Source organism: Pomacea canaliculata, linkage group LG6 (genome assembly GCF_003073045.1).
Source record: "Pomacea canaliculata isolate SZHN2017 linkage group LG6, ASM307304v1, whole genome shotgun sequence".
Taxonomy (NCBI): domain Eukaryota; kingdom Metazoa; phylum Mollusca; class Gastropoda; order Architaenioglossa; family Ampullariidae; genus Pomacea; species Pomacea canaliculata.
Genome location: NC_037595.1, coordinates 9,440,522 through 9,468,298, shown reverse-complemented (window position 1 = coordinate 9,468,298; position 27,777 = coordinate 9,440,522). Strand labels below are relative to the sequence as shown.

Sequence of the window (27,777 nt, the reverse complement as noted above, 5' to 3'; positions counted from 1 at the left end):
TTTGTATCTGGAAACATCACAGAGGCCAAGTGTGCGGTACCTCGACACCAACGTCTTCCACAAAAATCCGACAGTCTCCAACACCACCTGCTCCTGCACGGTCAGCACGACCTGCGGCCAGACCCTCCTCTTCACGGCGCTAGCCCTGAGTCTACCCGTCAACAAAACCACCCGCCAGTGCCTGGAGAAGCTGGTGCTAGAGGACCGCCGCAACACCACCTGGCAGACGACCATCGGCTGTGACCTGGGCACCAACACCAGCGGCAGCGTCGACGACGTTGGAGAAACCCGGATCTTCGAGTCCAGTTCTAATGTGGCCAGCGTCAGTCTCGAGCTGCTGGACTCCAACAGCGGCATCTTGCTGGTCAGAATTACAGGTGGGAACTAAGCGTTTGCTTGAAGATACAACTAGATAGAGATAAAGTTTTTGTGTGCACATAAAATGACAACAAAAGACAAAATGAAGCAGGGCCATCAATAATTATTTAAACTCAGCGACGGTTTATTGGCAGGAAAAAATGCTGTCCGTGGATTTTGTCATTTCCTGTGCACGGCTTATTGAATTCATTGCAGCCTCTTTCCTGTCTTTAAAAAACATATATATATATAAGATTAGCTCTCCTTCACTGCCAATATTCCCTTTATATCTGTCTTACCCAGAAGCTCCCACTACCCGTCCATCTGCCTGCTGTTTGTCTGTTAGCAGGTCCATGATTGTTATTTGTACTGTGTATTAATTGCACTTGGCAAAACAAAGCAGAATCTAGTGAAATGTAGCTTAAACTGAGTAAATACTGGACATGAGCATAACTTGAGCAAAAGTCCACGTACGCTTGATATTCTCAGCTTCAGGAGGCGCTGATGTTGAAGTCCGTTGTGGGCGGACTGCGAATCAGGACCTGCCAAAGACCAGAAGTGTGTGGAGGACAGGACTACCACAACTACATCAACCACAGCTACATCAACAGTCACAACTACATCAGCAACCACAATTACGTCAACGCTCTCAACTACATCGAGAGCTGAATCCACTTCGACATCGGCCATCAATGAATGGACGACGACAGAAGACACGACACAAATCCACACTAGAGACGGTAAGACGCATATATATAATACATATGTGTGTGTATACTTTTACTATATATATAGCGTGCTAGACAATGCACAGAAAATGCCATCCAAACAGACACTTTGCTCTAGGCTTGCTTAAACTCTGACCAACAGCTGACCACCCGATAATAAAAACAACGCCTTCAATTACAGCACATGATGTCTAGAAAATGAGAGTATATAATTGTGAATGCATGGGTGATGGATGGACAAGCAAAGATACAATTACACAGAATCCTTTCAAACGTTCACATTGTGTGAACAGATGACTCATCACATCAGTCCGATGGTCAGCAGTTAAGCACAGGTGCGATTGTTGGAGTGCCGTCGCTCTAGCCATCGTCTGCATCATCTTGTTCTTCCTTCTCTTCCTTGTGTGGCGAAGCAGGTAGGTGTTGACGCGTCTGCAGCATGTAGGAGCGTGGCTAGCATTTTTTTTCCTTCCCGATAAATTCTGCCAGGCATGAACTAATTCTTTTCTTTTGACTACAAGCAAACTGTCTCTTGGCTTAAACCATCTCTTGTTGGAGTTATCTCTCCTGAGGGGGGCTTTCCACCTGTAAGAGGAACAAGGATGTAACCTAGGCAACGGTGTTTAAAGTTAGTTTTAAAAGTTTTATTGTGTTGTACAGAAAATATGAAACATTTCCATTTAAAATGTCAACGTCAATTGCCAACACAAAAGGTGTGTCAAGGTATAGACAAAAGCTGTGATTAATTCATGACACATGGTATTTTAGGACAAAGTATTTGCATTGCTAGTTCATGACAAAATGCAAATTTTAGGACATTTTTCATTTCAGTACAAAGTGTATTTTACTGCCTACTGTGTGTTGCATTGCAAAGTGAGAGTAACTATTGCACAGTGCATGTGTACTCATTGCCCTATTATTTACATTGCAGGATGAAGAGACAACCGGACAGAGGCGAGGAGAGCTCCTCTGTACAGATCAACTATTTCTCTCAGGTGAACCCGCAGTTTGAGGACTCGAAGCATGTTTACGATCGCCTAGAATGCGAGTCACCTCCTTACGAGAAAATACCTGTGCCAGGTGTCTCTCCGTCAGATTTGGATGCAAAATGACTGACCTCTCCAGGCGCATTGGAAAAGTCGGAAATTTTGGGCGACAATAACGTCTACAATACTGGTTTTTATAGATTTGCTATGCGAACACCAGATGAGGATTGCAAAAATCCCTGCTTCTCCCTTCTCCTGCACTACATGTTTCCGCGGTTACTGAAGGCTAAGATGTACATACAACTGTCTTATACAAGACGGGGAAAGTGGAAAGATAACCAAGGAACACCAACGGGATCGATACCCGTATGGCGCAGCATGCTTTTCTTGGTATTTCATGTATACTAGAGGACTTAGAGAGTGGGGGGAAAAGATGCAAGGGAAAACAGGTGGAGGCCAGAGTTCTCTAATACTTGACCCTCTACTACTTTAAGGTTATAGGACTACCTTCACTTTTAGTTTGTAGAAATTTGAACAGTTTTGTGATGTTGAGTGCAACTTACTTTTTGGGGATTCTCTTTTCCTTTTGTCGTTTATTATGATCAGATATTTTTACATGTACAACGAACTCATGAGTACAGTAGTGTCATACACGATATTTTATGCAAACAATTTGTAAAGGGGTCATGCAATGAAATTTTATATTTCATACACGTGTTTGACATTTTGACATATTTTAATTCCAGTAACGCATCATTCTTGCTTTATATTTAGAGTGTGTGGCGTCTGGGCAGGTGGCTGTGTGTGTGTGTGTTTGTGTTTGTGTGTGTGTGTGTGTGTGCATGTTTGCGTGCGGGCACTGCAGGGCAAATCAACAATCTGACATAGTCAAGGATGGCACCGTTTTCTGTAAATGATTATTATTCTTTGCCCCACCAATTATTTCTCTGTTCTCCTGTCATTGGACCTATGACAAGATAGTGGAATTTCTTGTGCACAATAAAAGATTGGTGGTTTGCTGTATTAACTTACCTGTTCATATAAGTGGTTTAGTGAGCTTTCTGTGCAGGCTTTATGTGTCTACTTGATGACGGTGTGTCCACGAAGAAGCAATGGAGTTAAGTGCTGTCTTCTCGAGTGCGTTGTCTCACTCTCCCGGTTTTTTTTCACCAAATATATTGAGCATGGCGATCTAGAAAGACGAGACACTAACCTTATGCTTAATATCACACAGATCACTCCAGTATATCCATCACCAATATAATTAGTTGATAATTAATGAATGCTTAAAATTGTATTTATTCTCTAGTGGGACATCCAAATATTTATTATTATATTTTTTATTTTCTCTTCAAACTCCGACGACAGACAGGTTTAGTGTATCATAAAGTCCTCCAACTAAATTATTGCTTATCTCACTTTGACCTACTCTGAATCGGTACACGGAAGCAGTTTACCTGGGATTTTTATGGGGACAGGCATTCAAACACAAGAACAGTGTTTGATCTAATCAACCGATGTGGTTTAGTTGCTGCTACCTTGCTGAACATTCAGATTACAGGTGAATACTTATCATTTTTAGTTTCTGGTTTTGTTGTTGATTTTTGCCTGCATGTTGTTGAACTTGCACACACACACACCTCTAGTAAATAATTATGATAAAGACATTGAGATTAAGATTGATATTTAAGCAACTATGTTTTGATGAATGGTTAAATCAGACGTATTATCAACTGTATTATTCTTCCTTGTACACGTCATTTGGTCCTCACAAACTTTGACCAAGTCGAGTGAAGTCTTTCTTGGCGATAACCCGATAGTTCACAAGAGTCAGTTAGCTTTGACTGTAATAAAGTTCTTTTGGCCCCACAACCGGATCCGATGGTGAATTAGAATTGGAAATCGTGTGTTTGGATGTGTGTTGACTAACTGAAAGAAGAGGTCCCATCATGCCACGGGTTCTTGGTTTGAATGACAAGTTCTCAGACGATATACTGGCACAATCAACTAGGTTCTGGGTCCCGAAGAAGCAATTTACAAACACGCAAGCATCATATCAATTTCTGTGATGATTGTCACTCTGTTTAACCATAGTTTAAGCTGTGTAAAGGAAGACAGCAAAAAATGTGTCAGAATATCCTCGTAGCTGCTAAGAGATCCTCACCTCTAGGTCGAGTCGCTCTCATTCAGCTTTTAAAAAACTGTTTACCTTGACAGGTTAGAGTTCTACTTCTTGTGATACGCGATTCAACTCTTTGTCGTGTTGTACTATTGAATATCGTGGTTTGTCGTAGAACTAAGTGTTTTGTTTTGTTTTTTTAAGATGAGCCACATATTTTGAGCAGTACAGTTTGGACGAAAAAGGATGAATTCTGTGATTTGTTTCATCATAGGTAAAACAGATGACTTTCTCAGCTTTAATTCATTCTACAAAGTCTTCTTCTCTATCTTCCTCTCTAAGTAACCTCTTCTTTTCCTTATTATCCTGTATTCTTTTTTTCTCAATTTTTTTTACATTTTATCTTCTCCTTATATCTTCTTCATATTTCATCGTCCTTTCTGTGTTTTTACTTATTCCTGAAATAGAGTATTCTATTTCTTCTAAATCGACCAACACACCTCAAGTCAAGTGCACAAGCTGAAATCCTTTTCATTATCCTTTAACATATATCACTGGTAATTTTAGGTAAGATCATCATGACTGGTAAATGAAAAAATGCTGCCATTATTTTCATGATTAATTACGTAGAATACAAATTTATTTCAGCTGGACTGTGTACTCAGGTCAGCTCACAGTACGGCTGTTTTCTAAACTATAGTGACAATTTTCAGTCTCTTGTCGTACCTGAAAAGATTCAATCTGGTGAGTTGGTTGCCGTTATATTGTAAAATATTAGCTCAGGTCTTTTGTGCTTACTAAACAACTGAAAGCATCGCGAACATAACGATGATTTCCCTCTCTGTGAGACCCTTAGCAGCCCAATCTGAGGTAATCAGTTTTCAAGATTACTTACATTATTTTCGGTTTTCTGTTTTTCACAGTTTTTAAATCTTAAAGTGCATTAATGTATGTAGTATATAAATGCGTTTTAATAATAAATTTGAGATTGCATAAACATGTGGTTTGGGTTCACTTGACTTCCTTGCTCTGTTTTATCCTGCTCTGGCAATGTGTCCTGCTTGCCTCTGAAAGGTTTAGTTTTTGTTTCTTAGATAAAAAAGGTCTTTCATTTTATTTTCCTTATATTTTCCAGGTGACACTTTCCTAACGATTGTGACTAATGATAACATAACTCTAAAAGAGGATTCTCTGCTGTTAATGCCATTCTTCATTGAGCTGAATGTTGTGTCCCTAGACGATGGGGTCTTCACGTTTTCCTTGGTGTCAAATACTGACGTGACTGAGCTTGACGAAAACAAGGTGGGTTGTATCTTTAATCTTAAATAACTAATTCTGGTAGTGGACAGTAATTTCGTAAGCTAATGGTTAAGGGTTGAGGCTGAAGCCAAGGTTCTCCGGGTAATGCGGTTATCTCCCTCCTCTATTCTCCTTCCAACCGAGCAGTACAATCGTCATAAACAAGGTGAATACTTGCTAAAATTCTTATATTAAAAAACACTTTCCCATGCAAATAATGTCTCTGCAAGGCCCTAAGCCCTCTGTTGTTTACTAAATAATCTAAATATATTATTTCTTAACCTAATCTACTAGTAACATAACTTGTAGAAAAGTAATCTGATCATAACATGTATTGCAACAAATTTGAATTTATCATTTAACTATGGTATGATATAACACTTGCTGATTTTTTTTCTTAATTTAAAAATCTTTTAATTGATTGCAGACCTTGTGTGAAGTCTCCCGAATGTGGGGCTTAAAGCTAGTTTGCCAATCAGTTCCAAACCATGAGGTGAGGATTTTCGTGGGATTTACCACTAGATGGGTGGCTAAAGCCAAGCAATCAGTTAAATTATTATCAATTTATTTGCAGTCTACCAGACCGTTGCTCGTCCATACATCTAGCTGTTAGTGAAGTACCAGTTACTGACTAGTAAGAAAATCAGGGCAGAAGCAGTAGTAGTAGTACAGGAATCACTAAACGATAAATTATTGTCACATCTGTACATAATTACTTTCTGTGACATTGATACCATCAATATGGTGAGAAACATGAAGCATGACAGACGAGAACTGTATCTGCAAGTATTGTCAGTTATATTAAAAATCGGTTTTTAGTAACATTGATGCTGTTTGGATTTCTTTTGCGATATACAGAAGGAGTCAGGAATAGACTGGTTTAAAAAGAATGGAACGTATTCAGCAACAGTCCTCTAGATTGTCCTCATTGAGAAGAAACACTTACTGTAGCAATAAAAATTACACACCATGGAGGTAGCTCACGAGGTAATGTGGGACCTCTAGGTGTATAAAGGTGCAAACCTCTAATGTCCACATATAAATTGGATATGCCCGCTGTGCGTCGGTCTCGATATCCTGTATAAACCTAGGAGGCAATCTGAAACACAGGTTAAAGTGAATTGTAAATAGTAGAAAAATAGAAAAAGAAAATACAATAAGTTTTTGTCTTTATTTTTCATACACAAGCTGCATTTTCTATCCCATTGTAGTTATAAATAGGAAATAATTTTGTAACACTATAACTAAAATAACAAATCTGGATCAATACTAAAATTAATGTCAGAAAATGTATAGACATGTACAAGCATAATACATTATTATCAGAAATAGGAGGCATTATACAAGTTTTATTGGTATTAAAATAACACATAGACGTGTATGTTAAGTTTATTTAAGCAAAATGATAACTATCAATATTAATAACTTCACATGCGTTTGTCTAACAAACTCAAGATGAAAAGTTTTCTTATTTCAGCTGTATATCAATCTGGTGGTGAACTACACTGACGATTACGATCCCGTGGTGAAAAATGGGCTCTCGTTTGAAATCTTTGAGGTACCTGAAGCAAGTGTGTAATAGAGAGAAAGGCGGAAGAAGCGAAAATACAGACTTGAAAATCTTTTCTGCTCAAATAAATGCTGACATGAAAAATTTGGAAATGTTAGTAGATTATGTAGATTTTGATATGCAATGCTTATTTTAATATCTGTCTGTGTATGCTGTTCGTCTGTGTGCAGCTAATGCCAGTCAACTCTCTAGTCGTAAACCTGGAAAAGATCGGAGATTTTTACACGGACCAGGACTGCTCGCTAGGGACACTCGCAATATATTCTATTCAGGTTTATCTGTTTGTCTATCAAGAAAATCCAAATACTCTTTCAGCCTTTAAAAAGCTCTCTGATTTAAATATTTTTAACATGGTCATTTTCCTATCTTTCCGTCATTTTCTTGGTCTGGTGGCATATTTGTGCAGTTGCTATGACTACAACTCACATTTGTTTTCCTTTATTTTACTTTTTGGTCCTATCTGAAGAATCAATTTTTGGTGTAATTATGTATGTCTTTTAAATTAACATTATTTTAGTCATCAGCTTGATTTTAGTTATATTGAAGCGTCCAGCAGCAGCTCAGTCAGCCTCGAAACGACATCAGCTACGGAAATAGAGAAAGTGTTGTGAGATGTTATGCTGATGTCTAGATATAAAATGTAGATATTAAACTCCTTTGGCTGCAGAACGGATTCTGAGAGCTAGAAATATCTAGAGAAGGGTCAGGCCAAAGACAATGTCATCATATGCTCACTTACTTGATTTGCATCTGTAAAACATTTAGTATCTGTTACATGCTTACTTTATTGTCTGATTACTGTTAAGACAGAAACTTAATTATTTAATTAAGATTCCAGGGACTGAGATCAACATTTATGCATTTTGCGTGCATAAGACATGATGCATTTTTAGGGAGGAGACACAGATGCAGCCTTTGGGATGTTTTCTGGCAAAATAGTTGTCAACAGGTTAATCTGGTATCAAAAAGGAGAAACTAAATTCGAGCTGACAGTATCCGTCACAACGGTAAAATATGTATTTTTATTACAAAACTTCTGTCGATAGTCATAGAACTAGATCTCATTATAACCTTTTTCATATTCTAATAAGTTTTATAGTTCTCAAGATCAATATACATCGCTTAGTATTATATAATTCTTAAAACCGTCAAAATCAAATAGTTGTTATTTTATATAGCTACCTCACAGATGGAAATTTGAATCGTGCCCCTTTAAAAAAAGTTACTCACATCTTATCTTATTTGTAATATAGCAAGAAGATAAGAAGAAGCCATTTTTGGATGAAGATATTTACTAGAAAAGATCGTTTAATCTTGATTAAGCGCAAGCCTTCTCTCAAATGTTTATTGTTGTGTCAGTTTAAAATTCGATACTTGCTTGTGCATATTAAAACATTCATGGAATCTATCATCAGAGGTAGTGAAAGAAGTATTTCCAGTTAAATCTGTGTTTGGCTAATCTATTTTTTTTTTCTCCTGCACCTTTCTTGATTCACATATGTTTATGTTTTAACAGGGTCATTATTATGACCTTACCGGGAGAAATGGCTCTGCTACAGTCGTCATTAACATTGTTGATATCGACGACAATGACCCACGTTTTGACAATGCTGTCTATATGATACACGTGCCGGAGGAGGTAACGAAGCAGAAATATGAAAGCCTTTAAAATTTTTATGTATTGTTTTACCATGTACATGAGCGCTTTTCTTGACTCTTCCCTTACAACTGCGTACTCTGCATGTCCTCTCTTATCTGAACACAACTTTTTTCTGCTTTAAACGCCTGGAAAATTATGCCTCCTTTTACTACCACCAGACAAGCTTATATCATCATAGGACTGATTCAGTTGATATGTTGGTAATAAGATTCACTGCTTATATAATTGTGGGAGCTTACTTTCAAATCTGATGTAATAAAAAAATAGAATAAAAATTTTATTCCAATGAATCTCATACGTGACTGAAGATGAGCTTATATAAGAACAATAAGATGAAACTTTGATTATCATATCTTATGACCAACATTCGTGGTCTGGATATTCAAAAATCACATTTTTAGAAACAGTCGCAAATGCTGCTGTAGAAATTGTGCAGTAAAAATCTTATCTTTGTGGGGAGCCGCTTTTCTTGACAAAAGTCGACCAGGAGACCGTGCCTTGTATTCTTGCAGTGCTTAAATTTTAGAGAAAAGCGGAGTAAAGGAAGGTATAGAATATCATGAAAATCGGAATCCTCTCAGCATGCTTCAAGTTGATGTCTTCGTTGTATGATAGGTTTTAGATAATGTTGATTCCTGTGATTACTTTTTTCCTCTTCGTTACTTTACTACTTCAAATCTCTTTGTAGTCATTCCTGTTGAAGAAATTCTTTTAACTAATGTTTTATGCCTATACAGACTGACATAAGAGGTTTATAGATTATTCAAGTTCGATTTCACTTCTTTTAGAACTCCAATATGATCAATGTGCCACTTGTGACCTCTCCCCCAGTGTTTGCCTTTGACCAAGACACTGGAATCAATGACACCGTCACATACTCCATCAACGGTCAGTTGTCAGATGTGTTATCACTATTGTTTATATTTATTATGTTGGGATTTGAACGCGGATGCTAGCCCGTTATTCACCAGTTTGGAACCTGGTACCAAATGTTTTCTGAAGATACACATTTACTTGTGTCTGGCCTTGTTTCTGAGCTACAGCAGCTTTTTATCACTACAGAGAATACAGTGAACTCAGTGAAGACGAGAATAGTAAGGAACAAATTACAGATGAATTAAGATAAAACTCATGTTCTTCTAACCGCCTCAAGATGTAATCTTAAAGTTACCTTGCCATTCCCTGGTGTGACCTTTGACTCATCACTATCTTCAAAGAACCACATTAATGCGGTCTGAAACTCAATTTTTACTAGCTTGTCATTTTTTCAGGAACTAGTGACACCATCGGCATTCAAGATGGAACTGGACTTGTGTGGGTAACACGTGTGCTGGACCGGGAGGCTGAGCCCTCTGTGAGCGTTATGATCAAGGTAAGACTATTTGCATTGACCCGCTACATAACTCTTAACACGAATAAAAATATTTTAATCAACTAATTTCAAATAATCAAACAGTTTTACCCTTTAGAATGAAAACTTTAACGCATATACCATGAGAAGTAAATTAAAAATGCTAGTTTACTTAATGTGGTTGAAGAATCCTTATTGATGTGAGACATGGGAAAACTTTCATAAGAAAATTTCCCCAGGTATCGATGAAAGGTAACTGATATGACGTCATTCTCAGGCCAACCAGGTGCACAACTCTTGGAGGTCGGCGGTTGCCACTCTCCTGGTGGTGGTAGACGACATCAACGACAATCACCCAAAGTTTCAGCCAAACAACACGACTCTTATTACAATTCCAGAACATTCCGCAGTAGGCTCCTTCGTGACCAGGGTTCTTGCGCTTGATGCTGATATGGTGGGTAGATTAGAAACCTTTGTATCTGTTTTTTATTCAGACGGCCTTTTATCTGGGGGAAACTTTCAACACTTTAGAAAAAACTCGAATCTTCCATTTTAAAAATAATTCAGCTGTGATGACAAAGTTTGAGAGTATGAATGAGATGAAATATAATCTAGAGCTACACACATTTTGATTGAATACATGAATGGGATAAATTGTAACTAAACAAGCATACTAATTTAAAATTCAAATTCCTTTGTCATTCCTTTTATTTCTTTTTTTTTTTTTTTTGCTTTAGTGTTTTCTTTTGTAATTTTTGCACTGTTTTTGATTGTGAGTTTCTTATTTCTAGGGAGAAAATGCACTTTTCAATTATACACTGGATTCAGGTCAAAGTGTCTTCAAAATCCAGTCTGATATTTTGGGAAATTTGTGGTATGGCACAATCACAGTGGGCAATTCCTCTGCCCTTGACAGAGAAGCATTGTCTTCTCTGAATATCACGGTTAGCAGTGCTCTTTGCTTTCTACGAAAATATTTTTGAAGTTTTACTTTTTACTTGAAGTTTTGCTATAATTAATGAGAATGCTAATAATTACGGTGTTAGCATAACGTAGAATATTGTGTAAGATTGTAGCTGGGAAAAATATTTTTCAAGCATTCACATCGATAAATATTCAAAAGATGAAAGTACTGAATACAATTTTCAAACGTGTCGATCGCGCAGCTGTCAAACGGGGATGGGAAGTGGTTGTCTGTATGCGGGTGGTTAGTGGAATGTGGAACAGAGGGAGCTAGTTCAAAACTTGCTCGGGCCTGTGGCTAGAAGACACCTTTGTAGTCCCCATTACAACAGGTTTATTGAAGAAATGATTTTCAGATTTATCAGGGAAGTTAACGGAAGTTGATGGAGAGGGTTTGGCAGTTTTCTAGACACATTAAGTCATTTACTGCCATTGCTCCTTTCGGTCATAAGACATTACTTTTTTTTTTCTTCGCTGTCACAACATCGTATAGCACTTTTGTACAGTTGAGAGTATCAGTTGTTTTGGCACCATCCTTGCATATTGAAGGTGTACACTGAAGAATTCAGGCCTCCACAAGGAGGAGACTGCAGCACTGGGATGTGTAACATCACCATCAGTATACAGCTAACCGACATCAACGACAATGCCCCAGTTTTCACTCCGAAAAATGGATCAGTGGTCTTACATGCCAATGAGACGGCCGGTCACGTGATCGCAGTTGTCCGCGTGAGTTGCCTCCAGCAGACCTTTCTGTCTTCCGCTTGTTTTTTCAATGTTTTATTGCGGGTAAATAAGTATGGGCACATGCGTGTTTTATTACTAAATGCTAGAAGACTTAAATTGCTGCCTCTTTCTCCAGCCTGTGACTGGAAAACCTTCCTACCCTTCTAACCGAAAGTAGTTTATTTGTTGTAGGAAATGAGCACTTCATTTATCAGAGAAGTGAAAAGCTGTAAGATTGAGGGACCCAGTGAATCACTTGTCTCTACCACTCATGCCTATTAGTTTCTACCTTTTCTTTAACTTTTACCTATAGATCACCACCACACATCCCACGCCATTTTCGAGCATCAACATTTCTCGTGATGACACAAGTTATATTGACAATATAGTCGCAGTCTCCGCATTTTGCTAGAGATGGACATAGACTGCTGACACTCTTCAAAACGATCTGATCATCTGTTCCAGGCCTCAGATGATGATGAAGGAGTCAATGCTGAAATTACCTACAGCTTACAGCCGGATTCGTAAGTAAACTGCACGCTGTGAGATAAAATAATGACTTAAGATCTGATGTACAGAAGGCGAGGTTGTAAGATTCGTTTATTACCTTTTCCTCCAGACCTGTCTCGTTGCTTCTTCGACACCATCCAAGATTTCAAAGTGTTTGTCTTTTTTGTTTTTAAAGTAGCCTAACAGTTGGTTAGTTGGTTGGATCCATGAAGAGTACTACCGCATTTAGAGATATGGTTAAAGCAGTCTGGTTGTGGATTATTAGAAATTATGACTTGACTTTTTGAGACACTGCAGAACACCGCTTGTTTCAGAGTTTTACAGTACTTCAGCATAAATTCCACTTCAGGAGCGATAAGCATACGTGAGGTTCAGCCCTTCGGAGTGGATGCAATGGAACTGCTGGTCAAAGCAACAGACGGAGGCTCTCCCTCATTGTCTGCATTTTATACACTTCGGGTAAGTTGTCACACGGGTATCTCAGCTGTTTTATGTACTTACGATATGCCAGCTGTTTACATTTCTGTTGTTGTAAACCTTTGGGGGCATAACGATGATGACCAAGAAGACGATGGTGGCTGAGAGCGCATGCTACTCTGTTTTCTGTTGACCAGATTATTTTTGAAGAAGGGATTGGAATGGCTACTGTATATGCACCAGCGAAGACAGACGCTATAGTAGAAGACATCGATAACATTGAAAGGTACGGTGTTAATATGTAATTATGTCAGTCAAGACATCACGAACGTGTATAGGTAGATGGCTAATTGTATGCCGAGACCAACGCTCGGCCTCTTGCTGCCAGTCTCGGCGAGCAATCGACAGTCACACTTCCGCTTCAGACAAGTCTTGGCTCTCAATAGATTTGAACTTTTGTCTGAACGACCTACAGCATGAAAATAATAAAATCTCAGTTTAATTTCAGTTTTTTTTTTAATTTTTAGAAGCTTGTAGTCCGTTTGTTGGTACAAATTCCTTGATCTAATTATTTTTCTTCAGTGTTCTTAGAAAAATCATGGGTGTCACGGTTACCATTTCAAGCGTTCGACATCTGTCACCCGATAGGTAAAGTTATTTCTTCACAATTGAAACTACTTATGGCGCATTGTAGATGCCCTTTCATCAAAGTACAGAGCATGAACTTTATTTCATCGTGTTCTTTGTTATTATTTTCGAAATTACTTGGTATTATATTCACGTTTTTGATGAAGTAATCAACTCGATCCAAAAATGTATGTTTGTGATTAATAGAGTTTTTTCTCTGGGATGTCAGCCTCATTTAAACTATTTTTCAGCTCAGTTATATACATCAGGGCCCAGCACACGGGTACAGATCATCTATTAACAAGTGAAGAACTTCAAAAGTAAGACGTTGGTCACATCTTTTTATTGCACGCCCATCGAAACAGACTCAGCGATTCTTGCTATTGCTAAAATTCTTCTGCTATAAACATACATTTGTGGTTGTCATCACTGTTTCTGATTATGTGAGAACACATTGTAAAAACAGCAATACACTAGCCTCTCCTACCTATTGTATTTTTCATGGTTTTGACTTGCGGTGTTATTGCATCCAATCCCTAGGCTGGTTGACGCAAGCTCTGCCGAGATCGCATCCCTGTTCCGCCAGAGTGACGATGATGAAAAGAAGACTGCCGTAGACGAATTCAGTCTGCCTGTCATCGTCCTCATCGTCGTTGCCGGTATCCTTCTTCTTGTGCTGGTTGTCGCAATGGTGGCTATTGCAAAAAATCACAAAAGGTACTGTCTCAACCTTGCAGTCCTTTCGTTCTTTAAAAAAAAAAAATAACACCCCACAACAAAACATAAATCGTTTAAACGTGATTTGAGCACTCGATCTCGTGTATTGGTATTTAGAAACCTCTGTTGTGGTTCAGAGATAGTTGCATAACAAGCTCACGTTCTATTCACGATCTTGAGTGTCTCCTTTAGAACGATATCAGAAACTACTATTCTCTGAACTGTTTATCGTCCTGTCTACCCTGTGAAAATGTGGCGTTTGTTTTAGGGCCCAGCGTCAGCGAAAGCGTGAGAGAGCGGCCACTTCAAGTTTTCACCACTACGCTCAGCATAATCCTCGACCGGACTCTCCGGTACATATTTACAGTTCTATCTTCTAGGAAGAATCGACTGTCAATGCACACAATTCTACCAATAATAAGTGTATCGGGTGGTGCTGTGGAGACAAATATGCCGGTTCTCTATGATAGTTTTGCTCACCCTAGCTCTGCCGGTGGCCAGCAGCACAAATCTTTTAGCCTGAACGTTCTAAACAATTAATGAAGCAGGCTGAGGGAGGACAGAACCAGGTCTTTTCCAAGGACACAAGTAGTTCTAGTTTTGTTTCCTTTAAAATCGAATTGGGAGTTGAAACCCCAACAGTCAAGTAGGAGTCTTGTTTACACCCTTACTAATCAATCATACAGCAACCTCTGAACACAGGTCATGGACATGAGACGGGATTGCTGCCGAGTTCTGGACCTCTGCCAGCCAAGGGTATTAAGGAATTTTGCATTAGAATGTTTCGCAGTTACAGGAATAAGGTTTCCATCATACCTGTCATAAGAACCTGTCCATGGATTGCGTATTCATGGGTGACGGGCAAGGGAGCTCAACCTTAAATTGGAAAGTGATCTTGTTGCCTCTTGAAAACTGAGGTCTCCCATGAATTCTGTTCTAGGTCAGATAATTTTAAAGTAGACTACCAAAAACGATGACACGCTCAAATACAAATGCAGGCGATCACATTGAAGCTTTTTCTTGTTTTTTTATTATTTATCCTGTGACAGCGAAAGTAAAAGTTTCAACCATCTATGGCACCATTGTTGTTAAACAGCTGTGAATCAAAGACAAAGAGCATCCTTTACACTGTTAATGTTACTATTGTTTACAGTCATTTAGCCGCTTTTGCTGTATTATAAACCACACTGGGGGGAAAAAGTTGGTAAAAATCATGTTATGTTGCTATGTATGCAAATAGTTAAAAAATGATTGATGGAGAGACCTACATGCGCAAGCTGTTCTGTACACATCATACAAATATGTGCCCAATGGTAAGGCAGCCAAAATGCTAATATCAAGCACTAGTGACTGCTACAGCTGGTAAAAACCACAGTTTGTAGCACAATTTCAATATGAATGATTCACTTCAAGTTCTTCAATATACATCACTTCGACAAACTAATCTATAGTCGATACTGTTTGTTCTTATCCTTTATAATTATCTCATACCTAAAATGATGAACTGCACTGCTACCAAGTCTAGTAAACACAGGGAACATACTGACTGCAGCACTAACAATCACAATCTTACTCATTTCCATTTAATCTGAAATGTTCTTATCAGGCTGACCAGAAAAAAATGATCACAATCAAAATGGATTCATTGAATGCCAGTTTTGTTATTACAAATATGGTCTTTAGACAAATGATTTGCCCTGCTCCACAAAACATGCATTGGCATGGGGACGGAAAGTGATGGAAGGGTGCAACATGCAGATATTTCTTCATCAAGAATAACATCAATGAAACATTCATATCCACTTAAGAAAACAGAAAATTTTTCCAAAAGAACTGTTCTGGCAAACTTTTGCACAGAAAACCCTTGAGTTGTCCACGTTTAAAATTATTAATAATATGATTCAAAATACTTCGACATAAGACTAAAAAATGCATGACTTTACTGCCATAAATTACAGGGCTAAAATACACAGTTACATAGCTTAATCTTCCTCACAATTACAGTGTATTTCTATATTTAAAAAAATTAATGCATGTTTCTTCTTAAACACACAAGGGAGCACAGTTTTTGAAATCTGGATTAATAAACAAAAATGAGCTGGCAAAACATAAGTGGTTCATGGGGTGTAAAAAATAAGGAATTTTCCACTCGGAATAGACTTCCACATCTAAATTTCCACAGATATTAGTCCACAATTTTACTGTTCTGAACATCATTTTCATTGATAGTGAGTGACAGTTGATTGTCTTTTCAAGTTCAAAAGTAAATGCAATGCTTTCAGTAATTTCCAAACATTGCCAAGTCCAAATCAGAGAATTTCAATGTTTTCAAGCATAAATGATACAGACAGATGTTTATACATAAAGATTTGTTCCAACTTTCACTATTTCTTCATGTATGCATGTGTACACACTCTTTCTCATGTGCGTACACACACACATATATACATGTGTTCCCATTTATTCATATATACAGAGTTGCATATATACATGTGTACTCAGTCATAGGCATATACACACACATACACAGGCATGATACAACTATTTCTGCTCTTATGGAAAAAAACAATCACAGACAATATCAGTACAGGCAGCAAAACCAGCATATATATTCACTGTTAAGCTAATACAGTTTCGTACAAGCATATTTAACATGACCTGTAGGTTAATCCACTGCACTTTCAGCAAGTTCACTGTGCTCATAACGAGATTCAAATGCTCGGATCACTTGTTATCTTGGCTTAAAAAGTACAGTATAACAACATTCTATAATTCACACGCTGCAGCATTTTTCAGCTCTTCCTGTGCATGACACATCTTTAGTCTTTGCCTCTATGATTATATCATCAACTTTTCTTAGAAGTGAATCATTCAGCTGTTTGTCCAGAACAACAATTTTGACAAGAAAATAGCATATGCTTTGTCCAGCTTTTGACTAGCACACTTGTGTCTGTTCCATTTCTCACCTAAGCTGCTCCACAGCAACACACTTTGGTGCATTCATACTTGAAATCTGAGAAAATGTGTTGTGTCCCTTTCAATATTATACTTATTTTAAAGACTGTATTTTTATTCAACTTCCTCATGCTGCTTCACTTGATTATTTCACTCACCTTCCTCAAAATCTGTCATGTCCACAAAACCATGCAGATGAGGAAATAGCAAACTGCTATTTTTGTCTTTGCTTTATAAGCCCTTCTGTCCTTGTTCTATTTTCTAATCCAAACTGTTCCACAGCATATGTGTACATTCAGTACAGCCAGAGAATACCTTCAACACAAACCTTAAAATAAGCATCACCTTAAACAAAGAAAACATGTTTTCTAAACAACGTTTTTACCGTAATTCTCAAACCTGGAGAATGCCAGCCATAATCCATCACAGATGAGGACAAAGTCATGATAACCATTAATGATAAAACAAATTGTTCTTGTTAGTTCTGTAGCTAATGCAATATTTTTTTTATTTTAATATACACTGGCTGTCAATTAGGCATTTTAAGCAAACCAAAACATTTTCAAAGGATATTTCAACATTTAATTTCAGTTTTGTCAGTCTAACTTAAATAAAATATTCATTGCCAGCAGAGATTACTGACAGATCAATATGCATTTATATACATATACATATATACACACCAGAACAAATCTGACCACATCAAAAGTCAGCACGACAAATCAATGCAAGACATTAGACTATTTCCTTTTGCATCAAGCTGTGTGGACTGAATAACCTTTTTAAGCATCTAATACTTTGTGTTTACGTGCACTCAGCACACAAGGAAAACCTTGGAATAATCATTAATTATTTTAGCAATAAACTGCAGTAGGGGCAGAGATATTGTGATTTCCAATACCTTCACATGCTAAGAATGTTAGACATCACCACTATCAACAACTTTAGAAAACAGCATCACCCTCCACCACCAAACTGTGCTCATGCTGGTTTATATTTAGTCATGATTACAGCATCAAAAACCATCACACATCAATAAAAAGTATTAATGAGTTGCAAAATAAAAATTTTCCTCATGCAAATAATGAGTTCATTTAATATTAACATCACTTAGGTACACAATAAAAGTAGAGTGACATTTGTCAATAAGTATTCCAATCAAACTGCATTATTACACCATTTCGATTCTGAATAAGAATGTGTGAGAGCAACCAAACAGGTGTGTAAAAGGTTTGGCAGACCTGAAGTACTTGAATAGCACAAACTCACCATCATCTGGTTGTTGCAGAGATTAACACGTTTCAAAAGCTGTTAGGATCAGTAATGAGCAGATAGCGTTTGAGGTCCTCTGGCAGAAGGATCTGTTGCACAGCATGCACAACATTAAATCGCAGGTGCTGTCGGACACAAAGACGACAGAGGTGCTTCAAGCTGTGCGGCCGGCAGTGAAAGTCTTTGTACCAACGGATAAGCTCAGCAGCTTTGTCAATCTCCACATTAGCCATGCGCTGCACTGCAGCCTGGCTCATTGTGAACCCAGCCAGTGTTAGAAATTTGAAGACATCATCATAGAGGTCTGTTGGAAAGTTCTGGATGACATGCAACACAGCTCGTGAAGCTTCCCCATTTGCAGCCTGTATGGTCATCTTGGTGATTTTGTTTCGGCTGCTTGTGTGAACAGTGAAAAGACAGCCATATGTGAAGTAAATGTCAAACAGGTTGTGTGCCATGTAATCCTTGGATCCAAGTTCACTGCAGTTGACAGGCCACAGGTCATTTAGGGAGACCCCACGACTCAGCAGCTGCCAATAGCATTCTGTCTCCTCATATAAAACCAAATTGAGTGAGATGTCTCTGCACAAATCAGGTGACAGCTTCAAAGCCATTTCACAGAAGAGAACAAGCATATCTTTAGGTGGTGCCTGAAGGATTTTAAATGCAGCCTGCAGCACGACAACATATGGGATGTGCAAGTGGGGATGGCACGTCATAAGAGTGTTCAGCAGCTGCAGGTAGTGTGTGTTGCGCGTGCGTGCTAAACTGTGTAAGGCTGTCAGGCAGGCAGACAGCACATCCTCCTGCTCCAACACGGGCTTCAGAGCCTGCAACAAGAAGTCCACCACATCCTCATGGGCAAGGCTGATGGCCAGGGTCAGGGCTGTGCTTCCAGAATCATCTATTACCATGCCAAGGTTTTGACCATTCCTAAAGGCTTCTTTAAGGCTTGGCAGATCATCACTGTTTACCATTTGCCGTAGCTGCGACTTCCAGACAGCTTGCACATCCATTTTTACTGCTCTTCCCATGCTGTTACAAGTAGAAATTCATGTTAAAATTTGTTTAAAGTATGATAAAATACTCAACTCTTTATAGAAAGTTTTCGTAGAAATGTCCTTTATGACATTAGGCTGCTTGTGCTAACTTTTAATGGTTGTTTTCAAAGTGTCAGCCCATTTTGACTGTTGCTGTCATTGTTTCCACTTAAAAATTTCCCTCTGGAGGAATGGGGTTTGGGGGATGACAGGCGTTAAGGTGGGAGAAGGAGGAGAGTTGTTGTTCCTGAATTCCACTAGCAGTTTTTAACATTTTTTGGACCCAACCAATGTGGTGCTATTCTCACTGATTTATATCACAACAATGAAACACATTCGTAGGCAAGTGCATTACATCTGTTTAAAAGTATCGCAAACTGTAGCATTTTCTTGTGAATACAAATTATCCTTTTTAAAGGGACTATTTTTTGTTAAAAGTCTACCCAACAGAGGCTGTAGTTATGAAGTTAGGGTGTCACTGCCTCAGGAAAACACGGGAAAGAGTCTTGTTTCTGAAGTAACAAAGAAGTGTCCAGACCCTGAATATGTTTCCCTCTGTAACTGCAGTTATAAAGTGATGGCAAAGATGTTCTAGGGTAAAGAAACATGAAGCAGTGTCTGCAGGCATCTGCACACCCCTCTACAACTTTGGAAACAAGACACTTCTCCTCGTTTCTTATTTTCTCCTGGGGAAATGACTTCCTATTCATAACTATGGCCCCAGAGGAAGTGGTAAAGGAGCAGCCTTTATATTTGGGCATTTTGCACCTCCTAAGATATCAATAATTTAACCCTATATTTGTACTAATTTTTAAATTTCTTTTTGTTTTGTTTGTTTTTAAACATTCTTTATTTGGCTCTTAGCCAATGGTGTTTGAGGTCTCAGCCTTCTCAACCTTTCTGATCACTACAAGCTGGTTATCTCTCACTAGGTATGAACAATTAATTAAATAACCCTAAGCATAATAAGAATAAAATAACAGCAGAAAAATAATGGCATCATCACTTTAATAAATATAATGTTGGTATAACACGTCTGCTGCTGTATTTGTCAACACTAGTCCAGCCTCTAGAAACATCTCCAAACCCTTTCGGGCTGAACTAGGCTGGGCTGCTCGACATTAGAGTTGGTCTACCTGCTTTCATCATTGAAACATACAGGTCTACGCTCGTGAAAGAAAAGCACCAACACTTAGAGAAAAATGTGCAAATAGCCAATTACACTGGAATCCCCTATTCACAACAGTATTTGACATCTACTTACAAACTCGAGATCGTCGCGCTACATTTGCGTTCGACGCCTGTTCGTGCTTGGTTGATGAGTAGGTCAAGGTTACAGGGGGGAGTTCTTGCACCACATTATTTCCCGATTCCTCGACAGTTCTCCGACTACAGGCCTACAGGTATGAAGTATAGAATGAGACGCAGCACAAATTATGTCTTAGTGATTGTTTCTGGGCTTTGTGGAGCATGTATTAGCGTAACAAATTGACATGCCGTGAAGACCCTCCCTGTGAACTTTCAGAGTGGACATTGTAAACATGTCGACTTAAAAATATGGAAAAGACTTCCGGCTTTTTCTTAAAACAGACTAAAGCGTTGTGTATGTTTAGTTGCCAGGGACAGGGTGTAGCAATAATAGTAGCAGTGTGCGGTGGCAGTGCAGGCGATAGCGGCTAACAGTTTAACGACTCGCTAAAACAAAAGTGACCGTGCTGTTGCTCGGCATTTTCACAAGTTAAAAGGTCACGCACCACCACAGCTGAGACCCATAGCTACACATACAAAGCCAGAAACGTGAAGTTGCAGACGACTAGTGTAGCAGATATCAAATTTCTGAGGATTATATAATTGCTGTAGAACAGTTAATATACAGCAGGACATGAACAAATAAAAGAAAATTCCTCTGTAAACTTGCGACAGTACAAGGTAATCATTTCTATGACTGTTTCTGCATTCCTTTCGTCAGGGGCCAAATCATATATATATATGTCATAGCAATTTCCTTCTAATTATTACTAAAATGACCTTTTGTTATTTTCTTTAAAACAATTCTAGCAGGGTCCACTAAGTATCGGCATCTGATTACCCTAACTCTTAATCAAATATTCTAACCCAAACCCAACTATTAATTCATCGATCAATAACCCTAATATATTTTATCCCATTTGGTTTGTATAAAGTGCTATATGGCGACGCGGGCCTTCCAAAAGTAAATTTTTACTTGTACATTTTTTAATCTATTGTAAAAGAAATTTTGGTTTTTCATTGAAGGTTCCAGGCATATGACACAATGACAGAGGCATTGGAGGCAGACCTGAGAAAGATCTTAGCCTCTCAACCAGTCCCTATTGATGTTATAGACTGTCAAAGAAATGAAGAAAGTAAGTTTATGTGCTGTGTAAGTATACAAAAAATTAATTACTGAAACTAAAACTAAGAACAAAATAGGAGTATAACCATCATTAACTCAGTATATTACATAAAATGACAAACTTGGATAATTTAAGATGCAAAAACATGATGAAAATATAGATTACATCTAAATCTTGATGGAAGAAGGCCATAATTTGCATTGAATCAGCCTTAGGCTGAATGTGCAGCAAACTGGTCAGTGTATTTTGTGCAATTTATATTTTTTTACATGCAGAATAAATGTTAATTTATTATGGTGGAGGAAACTTAGCCAGTTAACAAACTCAAAGCAAAGCTGGATCTTTTATTTTATTTCTTTGTTGCTTTATTCAGTGCATATTCATCTATCCTGTTCCTATCCTATGATAGATGTTTGCTTTGGCATGGAAGTAGTTGATTCTCAAAATGTATATTTGCTTATTTAATAAGCCAATCAGAACACATTAGATTTTTTTTTACATAGTAATATGACAGCAACATTAAATACTGATGTATAATCCATCAGAATTATTGTTGAAACCCAAGAATGACTGCACTGAGGCATGTTGATGTAGACCACATTATACATGTCTTCAGTGAGCATCATTCCTGTGACCAAAGAATCTATATGTTATATCGTCGCCGTCATATTGTTCAATGACGCTGGACAAGTGCTCTTGGTTCAAGAGGCCAAGCGTCAGTGCTATGGCATGTGGTATTTACCAGCTGGTAGACTGGAGCGCAATGAAAACTTTGTGGTAAGTGTGTGGCTGGTCTGTTTAATCCCGACAGTTGAAGAAACAGGAATCTCCAAAATTGGTTTTTTTTTGTGTGTTTAGATTAGATGATTCTGCTAGGTTGTGATTTTAACTTGCAGCCTATGGGTAGTGTTCTATTGAGATACCAGATAGTCTCTGACGATTTTGAAGCAATGAAAAAAGAAGAAATATTAGGTACATGAATATGGATAAAAGGATATTTGAATGCGAAGCTAATATACTTTTTAATAAATTACAAGGCTTCGATTTAAAAATTATTCTTTAGAAGCATTAGCTTATCATTAAGATTAATAACATCCTATGCTTTTTCTCCTCCACTTTTCATGACAACAGGATGGAGCAAAACGAGAAGTAAAAGAAGAAGCTGGTCTTGAGTGTGAGGTGACTTCACTAATCTCAGTCCTTTGCATAAAAGCTACCTGGATGAGATTCACTTTCACTGGTGAAATCACAGGTGACCTTTCTCAGACTGTTTTCCCTAAGTTCTTTAATATGAATATCTTCATATTCACAGTCCAAATGTGATTATTATCTTACCACCATGTGTCCAGCACAGATGGTGGATAAGAGGTAGGGGTGGCAACCTAAGATAGGTATATATGATCTATCAGAAAGGGTAAAAGGGAAATCTGTGCTGCACAAAGTGTGGCTAGAGGTAAAAGGTGATGTTGGTGTGAGGCAAGATAATAAGTATGTGTGTGTGCCTATGTGTGTGTGTCGAAGAAGAGGGAGAGATTTGTTAAAAATATTATTTCTTAATATATTTCTTCAACTTACGTCACAGTTATATGAGAAAAGAAAATCCAGATAAAATGAGCAGATTAGGGAATAAGATAACACAGTTTGCACAATCTTTCTGCACCTTTAATAGAGAATGTAACTACAACCAGTATTGCCCAACCTTTTCTAGTCTGAAGGCCGCACTGGATGTGATATAAAATCTCGTGGGCCAGGACACAACAGTTTTGCCAGAATCATGACGTTAAAAATGAAATTATGTTGTGTGTGGTTAAAATGAGTGGGCCGTAGGTTGGCCACCCCTGTGTTAGGCAAATACAGATTAATCAAACAAGTAAACATAGTAGTGATTGATGTATAATTTTTGCACAGAGAGATAGAAAAGGAGACAGTGGCTTACACTTTGATGAGTGCATTTTGGGTTATTAACTTATGTCCGAATTACTTGAGAGACATGTTTTTTTTTTTCTAGGTGGAAATTTAAAGACAACAGCACAAGCAGACAAAGAGTCTCTTCAAGCTCAGTTTTATGATCTGCAAGACATTTACAGCAGGAATGTTAAACTGAGGTATTTTTGAGTTTACTATGTGCAAGTAGACTTTGACACACGTACCTTCAGCAATATTATGGTCTCTTCTTATCAAAGGAGATGGGAGGGATTCTGTATTAATTCTGTAATTAATAGACCATAAATACATACATATATTATGTGACAGTGTTAAGGTAATGGTTGCTCAGTTGAAAATGCAGGAAATATTTTTTGAGACACTTTCCAATTTTTATTCTAAGTACGTGTATCACTAATGGCTTTGGAATGATAACTGTCAATTTAAAGTTTGCCAGAATTATTCGTATCATAAGTATATATTGCTAGATTTGAAGAAATTCATGTTTACAATTTTTGTTCCTCTTTTAAGAAAGTCAAAGTCTTCAGCTACTGTACAGTTACACAATGTAATTAATTCATGTTTTGGAACTAACAACTCTCGTAATCATCATGCATTGATAGGGCTACAGATATCATCCCATTGCTCCATCAGGCTGAAAAATACAGAGGGGCTGCAAGCTCTGTGCCACTTCATCCATCTCTGCTGCCAACCATTGCTCCACATTCACATGTGCTGCAACGCCCAGTCATTGTTGCAGAGAGAGCTGGTGATAAAAGGTAACAAGCTATCATGGGTTTTTGTTTTCATTTGTGAAAGGCTGGCTTAATTTGATTTGCCTCCCTTCTCTCATCATTTTATCATCATTTATCATAACATGTCTAGACAAAAATGCATCATATAATGCTTGGTGATGCACACATGGTCTCATGTCAATGTATTTCTTTCTTTTTCACATTTGATCCCCATTTTTTTGTCTCAGAAGCACAATTGTGACATTTCATAATGAGTTTGTTAATCTTTCATTTCATTTTTTCTTTCTGCTTTCTTACAATTTACTTGAGTCCTGCTATGGAAGCACTCTCAAAACACAAGAAAAATATTGCTGTCTGTTGTAAACACTTTTATTGAAATATCACTAATGCCGTTTCTTTGTTTCAGATTATACATTTTGGCAAGTTTTACAGGAGCTGTACATATACCTGTGATTGCTGTTTCATTAGAAGAAGTTTCTCTTCTTGTCAGTATCTTCCATATTCTGAAGGTATAAGTTCAATTTTTCTTTGCTGTTTTTCAGCATTTTAAACATTTTGTGTTTTCAAGGAAAACTTCAAAACCTTGTTTTGAAAACCATATTTATATGTGTTAGCACATTAACCTAATTAAATGAACCTAACAGGCATAGTAACTCCTAATTCATGACTCATTGAGTACTTAAAGTTATCTAAATGACTAGCTTAGCAGAACAGAAACTCCAGAAAAGGGTGATATGATGAATGCATTATTGTGATGTTAAGTTTCAGTCTTTTATGACATCTGCTAAACTTACATTGTGCATTTAAAAAAATATGATATGTTCTAAACTGTTATAACAATTATTATGTCTGTTCATTTCATTTGATAGGTCTAGGAAAAAAAAAATCAGTGTCCAGTTCTGCTGAACTAAATCACGATCTCCACCTTATTTAATCTTCATGGGAAAAAGTGATTAGAAGGGGGCATTTCTTCTCCTAAATAAGCAGCTGCTAAAACAGTTTGGGTAGATCTACCCCGAGTCCATAAATATAGTACCTGTGGGTAGCCAATTTACCCAGCAGTGTTGTGTAGCAGATTTGGTGAATATGCTTCATGAATACAATCCCAGAGATTGATGGTTTTTTTTTTGTTAGAATATAAACTCTTTCTCTTTTCTGTATTTGTGCATATAGAAAGACTTGTCAAACACTCCATCATGGACAGTCTGTGGACTACTTAGTGTGGAGCACTGTGGAATCGTGGACAGCAAACATGATGGCCTTTGTCTCACATCACTTATCAGTTATTCTGTACCAGCTGATACTGAGCTCCCTAAGGTCAATGACTCGAATTTCCAGTGGATTTCTCTCACAGACCAGGATCTCGTGACTGAAATGCATAAGAGATTGTCAGGCTATATAGTTCCACTATCACTCTCCTAATGTGTAAACTTGGAATGAAACAGCCTTCTGAATGAGTTAAGACGAAAGGAGAAGTATGAAGAGGCTGTGTTTTTGATGTACATTTTGTCATATTTATTTATTTTAGAAGTAAAAGCATAAGCTGGATCTCATAATTTAAAAAAAAAACAAAAACGATGTCTGCCTTATGTGTATAGATGTCAATGTATTTTATCTACGGATAGACTACAGTAGATCAAATGTTGCCGTACCTTGACTGATACTAAATCTAAAATTTTGTGGGTTACATATTAACAGATTCTGCACGCTGACATATGCATGTCTCAGTAAATCATATTTTACAACTTGTTATTGATGGAGAAATTGTAGCCACACTGTCATTAGAACAGCATCATAATCAGTCAATGAAACAGATGTAGGCATAGTAGAGGGCTATGAAGCCTGGCAGTTATTTTGCTCTGTAGATGTCAGGGCCAGGGCTTGCTCAAGCCTGAGATTGAAAAACTCTCCCTGCCAAACTAGCAGTGGTCTGGCGGAAACGGATCTTAGATTCATCAGGGAATTAGAGGTAGCTGGAGGAAAGAGTTGAGCATCACTATGTGCCCTTGCAACAGGCTTATGGAATTCTTTACCTTTTATCTTACTAAAATGCTTATACATACATAGAGTTGGGTGGAGGAGTAGGTGAATAGAGAGAGAATATTAAAAAATTATGCAAAATTATATAAAAATATTGAGGTTGTATATTATTCAGTTAAATGTAATTAATATGTATAATAATATATATATAATTAATATGCAAATATGCATTAATTAGTATTACTTGTGTGTTTGTACATAAATGTTAGTTTCTTTAATTCAATGTTTTTATACATTAAAATATGTAATATATAAATTTTTGTGATATCTCTGGAAATTGCTGAAATGCTGGTTAAGCTGCAATTTCACTTCAGGTTTTAAAAGACAAGCAGTTTCTTTTATTACAGTTGATGCTTTTTTGCTCTAAGAGTGTTTTTGTTCATGATGAACAAAAGGGAGTATGATGTCAGCAGTTTTACAATTATAAGCCTGTTTTTAATTGTTGTTTCAGACTAATAGGTGATGTCAGGTGTGTTAGATACTAGGATGTCTATTATCAACATGATTCAGCTTTTTTAATTAAAAAAAAATCTCTTGAAGTCTTGCATGATTAACTGTAATGATTTTTAAGTTTGACTTTACCAATTATGAAGTTCATGTGTGTGTGTATGCCTGTGCATGCGTACATATTGTAGGTAGTTGGGTGTGTTGCAGTCATATACAGGTACAGTACAAACTTCTCACAAAAATATTAATAAATGAAGAATGGTGGTGATATGTGTCCCCTCCACTCATTAAAAGATTTGGATCACTGCAGGAAAACAACATCCCACTATTTCAAGCCAGCAGAACGACATTGCCCAGTCCACTCACACTGACCTCAATTACACAGAACAGAGAGAGAAGAAAGACGGGCTAAGTATGAAGAATTGCCTTGTTTTCCCTGATGTAAGCTGCTGACCCGTAGATAACAGTTTCTGCTTGACAGTGCAGATGCCATCTCTGCCAATTAAGATTCTTGCTTCGTGATGCTTCTGTCACGTAGCAGTTCTTTCTTGCTTTAATTCTTTGCCATTGACAGATAATTATCAACATGATTTGCTATATTAGCCTATATAGCGTGCTAATAATGATGGTGGTAATGACTGCTCTAGTAGCATCTATATGCAGATTTATGATTGACTAAATCCCTGATTTTATAAACGTTTGCAAAGGGTTCTCGACCATTTGTAAATGTTTACAAAATGTTTAAGTGCTGTCTGGAATGTAATTGTGCTTGGCTTGAAATCCTTTGGGTAGGTAAAAAATTTAAAATCTCTTCCCCCTTATCATCATCTTCATCTGTTTATTGTCCTTCCCTCTCACTTATTTCTTGTCATTCTGTTCCTTAGAGATGATGGATAAAAAGTAATTAAATATCGTTTTCGACACCTGGTGCTATTCGCTC

At 37.6% G+C, this 27,777-nt stretch overlaps 3 protein-coding genes across 5 annotated transcripts; 2 read left to right on the top strand and 1 right to left on the bottom strand.

Annotated features, from left to right (window-relative positions):
- Positions 1-16,288, top strand: LOC112566281 (cadherin-23-like). Of its 2 annotated transcripts, XM_025242341.1 has the most exons (24): positions 1-377; positions 847-1,097; positions 1,379-1,501; positions 2,017-3,632; positions 4,395-4,464; positions 4,839-4,934; positions 5,326-5,492; positions 5,917-5,982; positions 6,967-7,047; positions 7,230-7,331; positions 7,953-8,066; positions 8,576-8,698; positions 9,508-9,607; positions 9,991-10,091; positions 10,348-10,524; positions 10,862-11,014; positions 11,583-11,762; positions 12,225-12,283; positions 12,584-12,728; positions 12,884-12,972; positions 13,269-13,334; positions 13,565-13,633; positions 13,854-14,030; positions 14,299-16,288. In XM_025242341.1, the coding sequence occupies exons 5-24, from the start codon at positions 4,437-4,439 to the stop codon at positions 14,408-14,410; spliced, it is 2,205 nt and encodes a 734-aa protein (XP_025098126.1). In that variant the 5' UTR covers positions 1-377; positions 847-1,097; positions 1,379-1,501; positions 2,017-3,632; positions 4,395-4,436; the 3' UTR covers positions 14,411-16,288. The 2 variants fall into 2 exon arrangements, with proteins under 2 accessions (XP_025098126.1, XP_025098125.1); XM_025242340.1 differs by lacking the exons at positions 1-377; positions 847-1,097; positions 1,379-1,501; positions 2,017-3,632; positions 4,395-4,464 and having other exon boundaries at positions 4,718-4,934.
- Positions 15,044-20,695, bottom strand: LOC112566283. Its single transcript, XM_025242342.1, has 2 exons — positions 20,562-20,695; positions 15,044-19,292 (listed from the first exon to the last, which is right to left on the bottom strand). The coding sequence occupies exon 2, from the start codon at positions 19,289-19,291 to the stop codon at positions 18,287-18,289; it is 1,005 nt and encodes a 334-aa protein (XP_025098127.1). The 5' UTR covers position 19,292; positions 20,562-20,695; the 3' UTR covers positions 15,044-18,286.
- Positions 20,566-26,966, top strand: LOC112566284 (8-oxo-dGDP phosphatase NUDT18-like). 2 transcript variants are annotated; one of them, XM_025242344.1, is made up of 8 exons: positions 20,566-20,700; positions 21,572-21,681; positions 22,289-22,449; positions 22,804-22,924; positions 23,681-23,777; positions 24,219-24,374; positions 24,757-24,859; positions 25,524-26,966. In XM_025242344.1, exons 2-8 carry the CDS (start codon positions 21,591-21,593, stop codon positions 25,770-25,772), a joined length of 978 nt encoding a protein of 325 aa, XP_025098129.1. In that variant the 5' UTR covers positions 20,566-20,700; positions 21,572-21,590; the 3' UTR covers positions 25,773-26,966. The 2 variants fall into 2 exon arrangements, with proteins under 2 accessions (XP_025098129.1, XP_025098128.1); XM_025242343.1 differs by lacking the exon at positions 20,566-20,700 and adding an exon at positions 20,802-21,226.
- Positions 26,967-27,777: the final 811 nt, after the last annotated feature.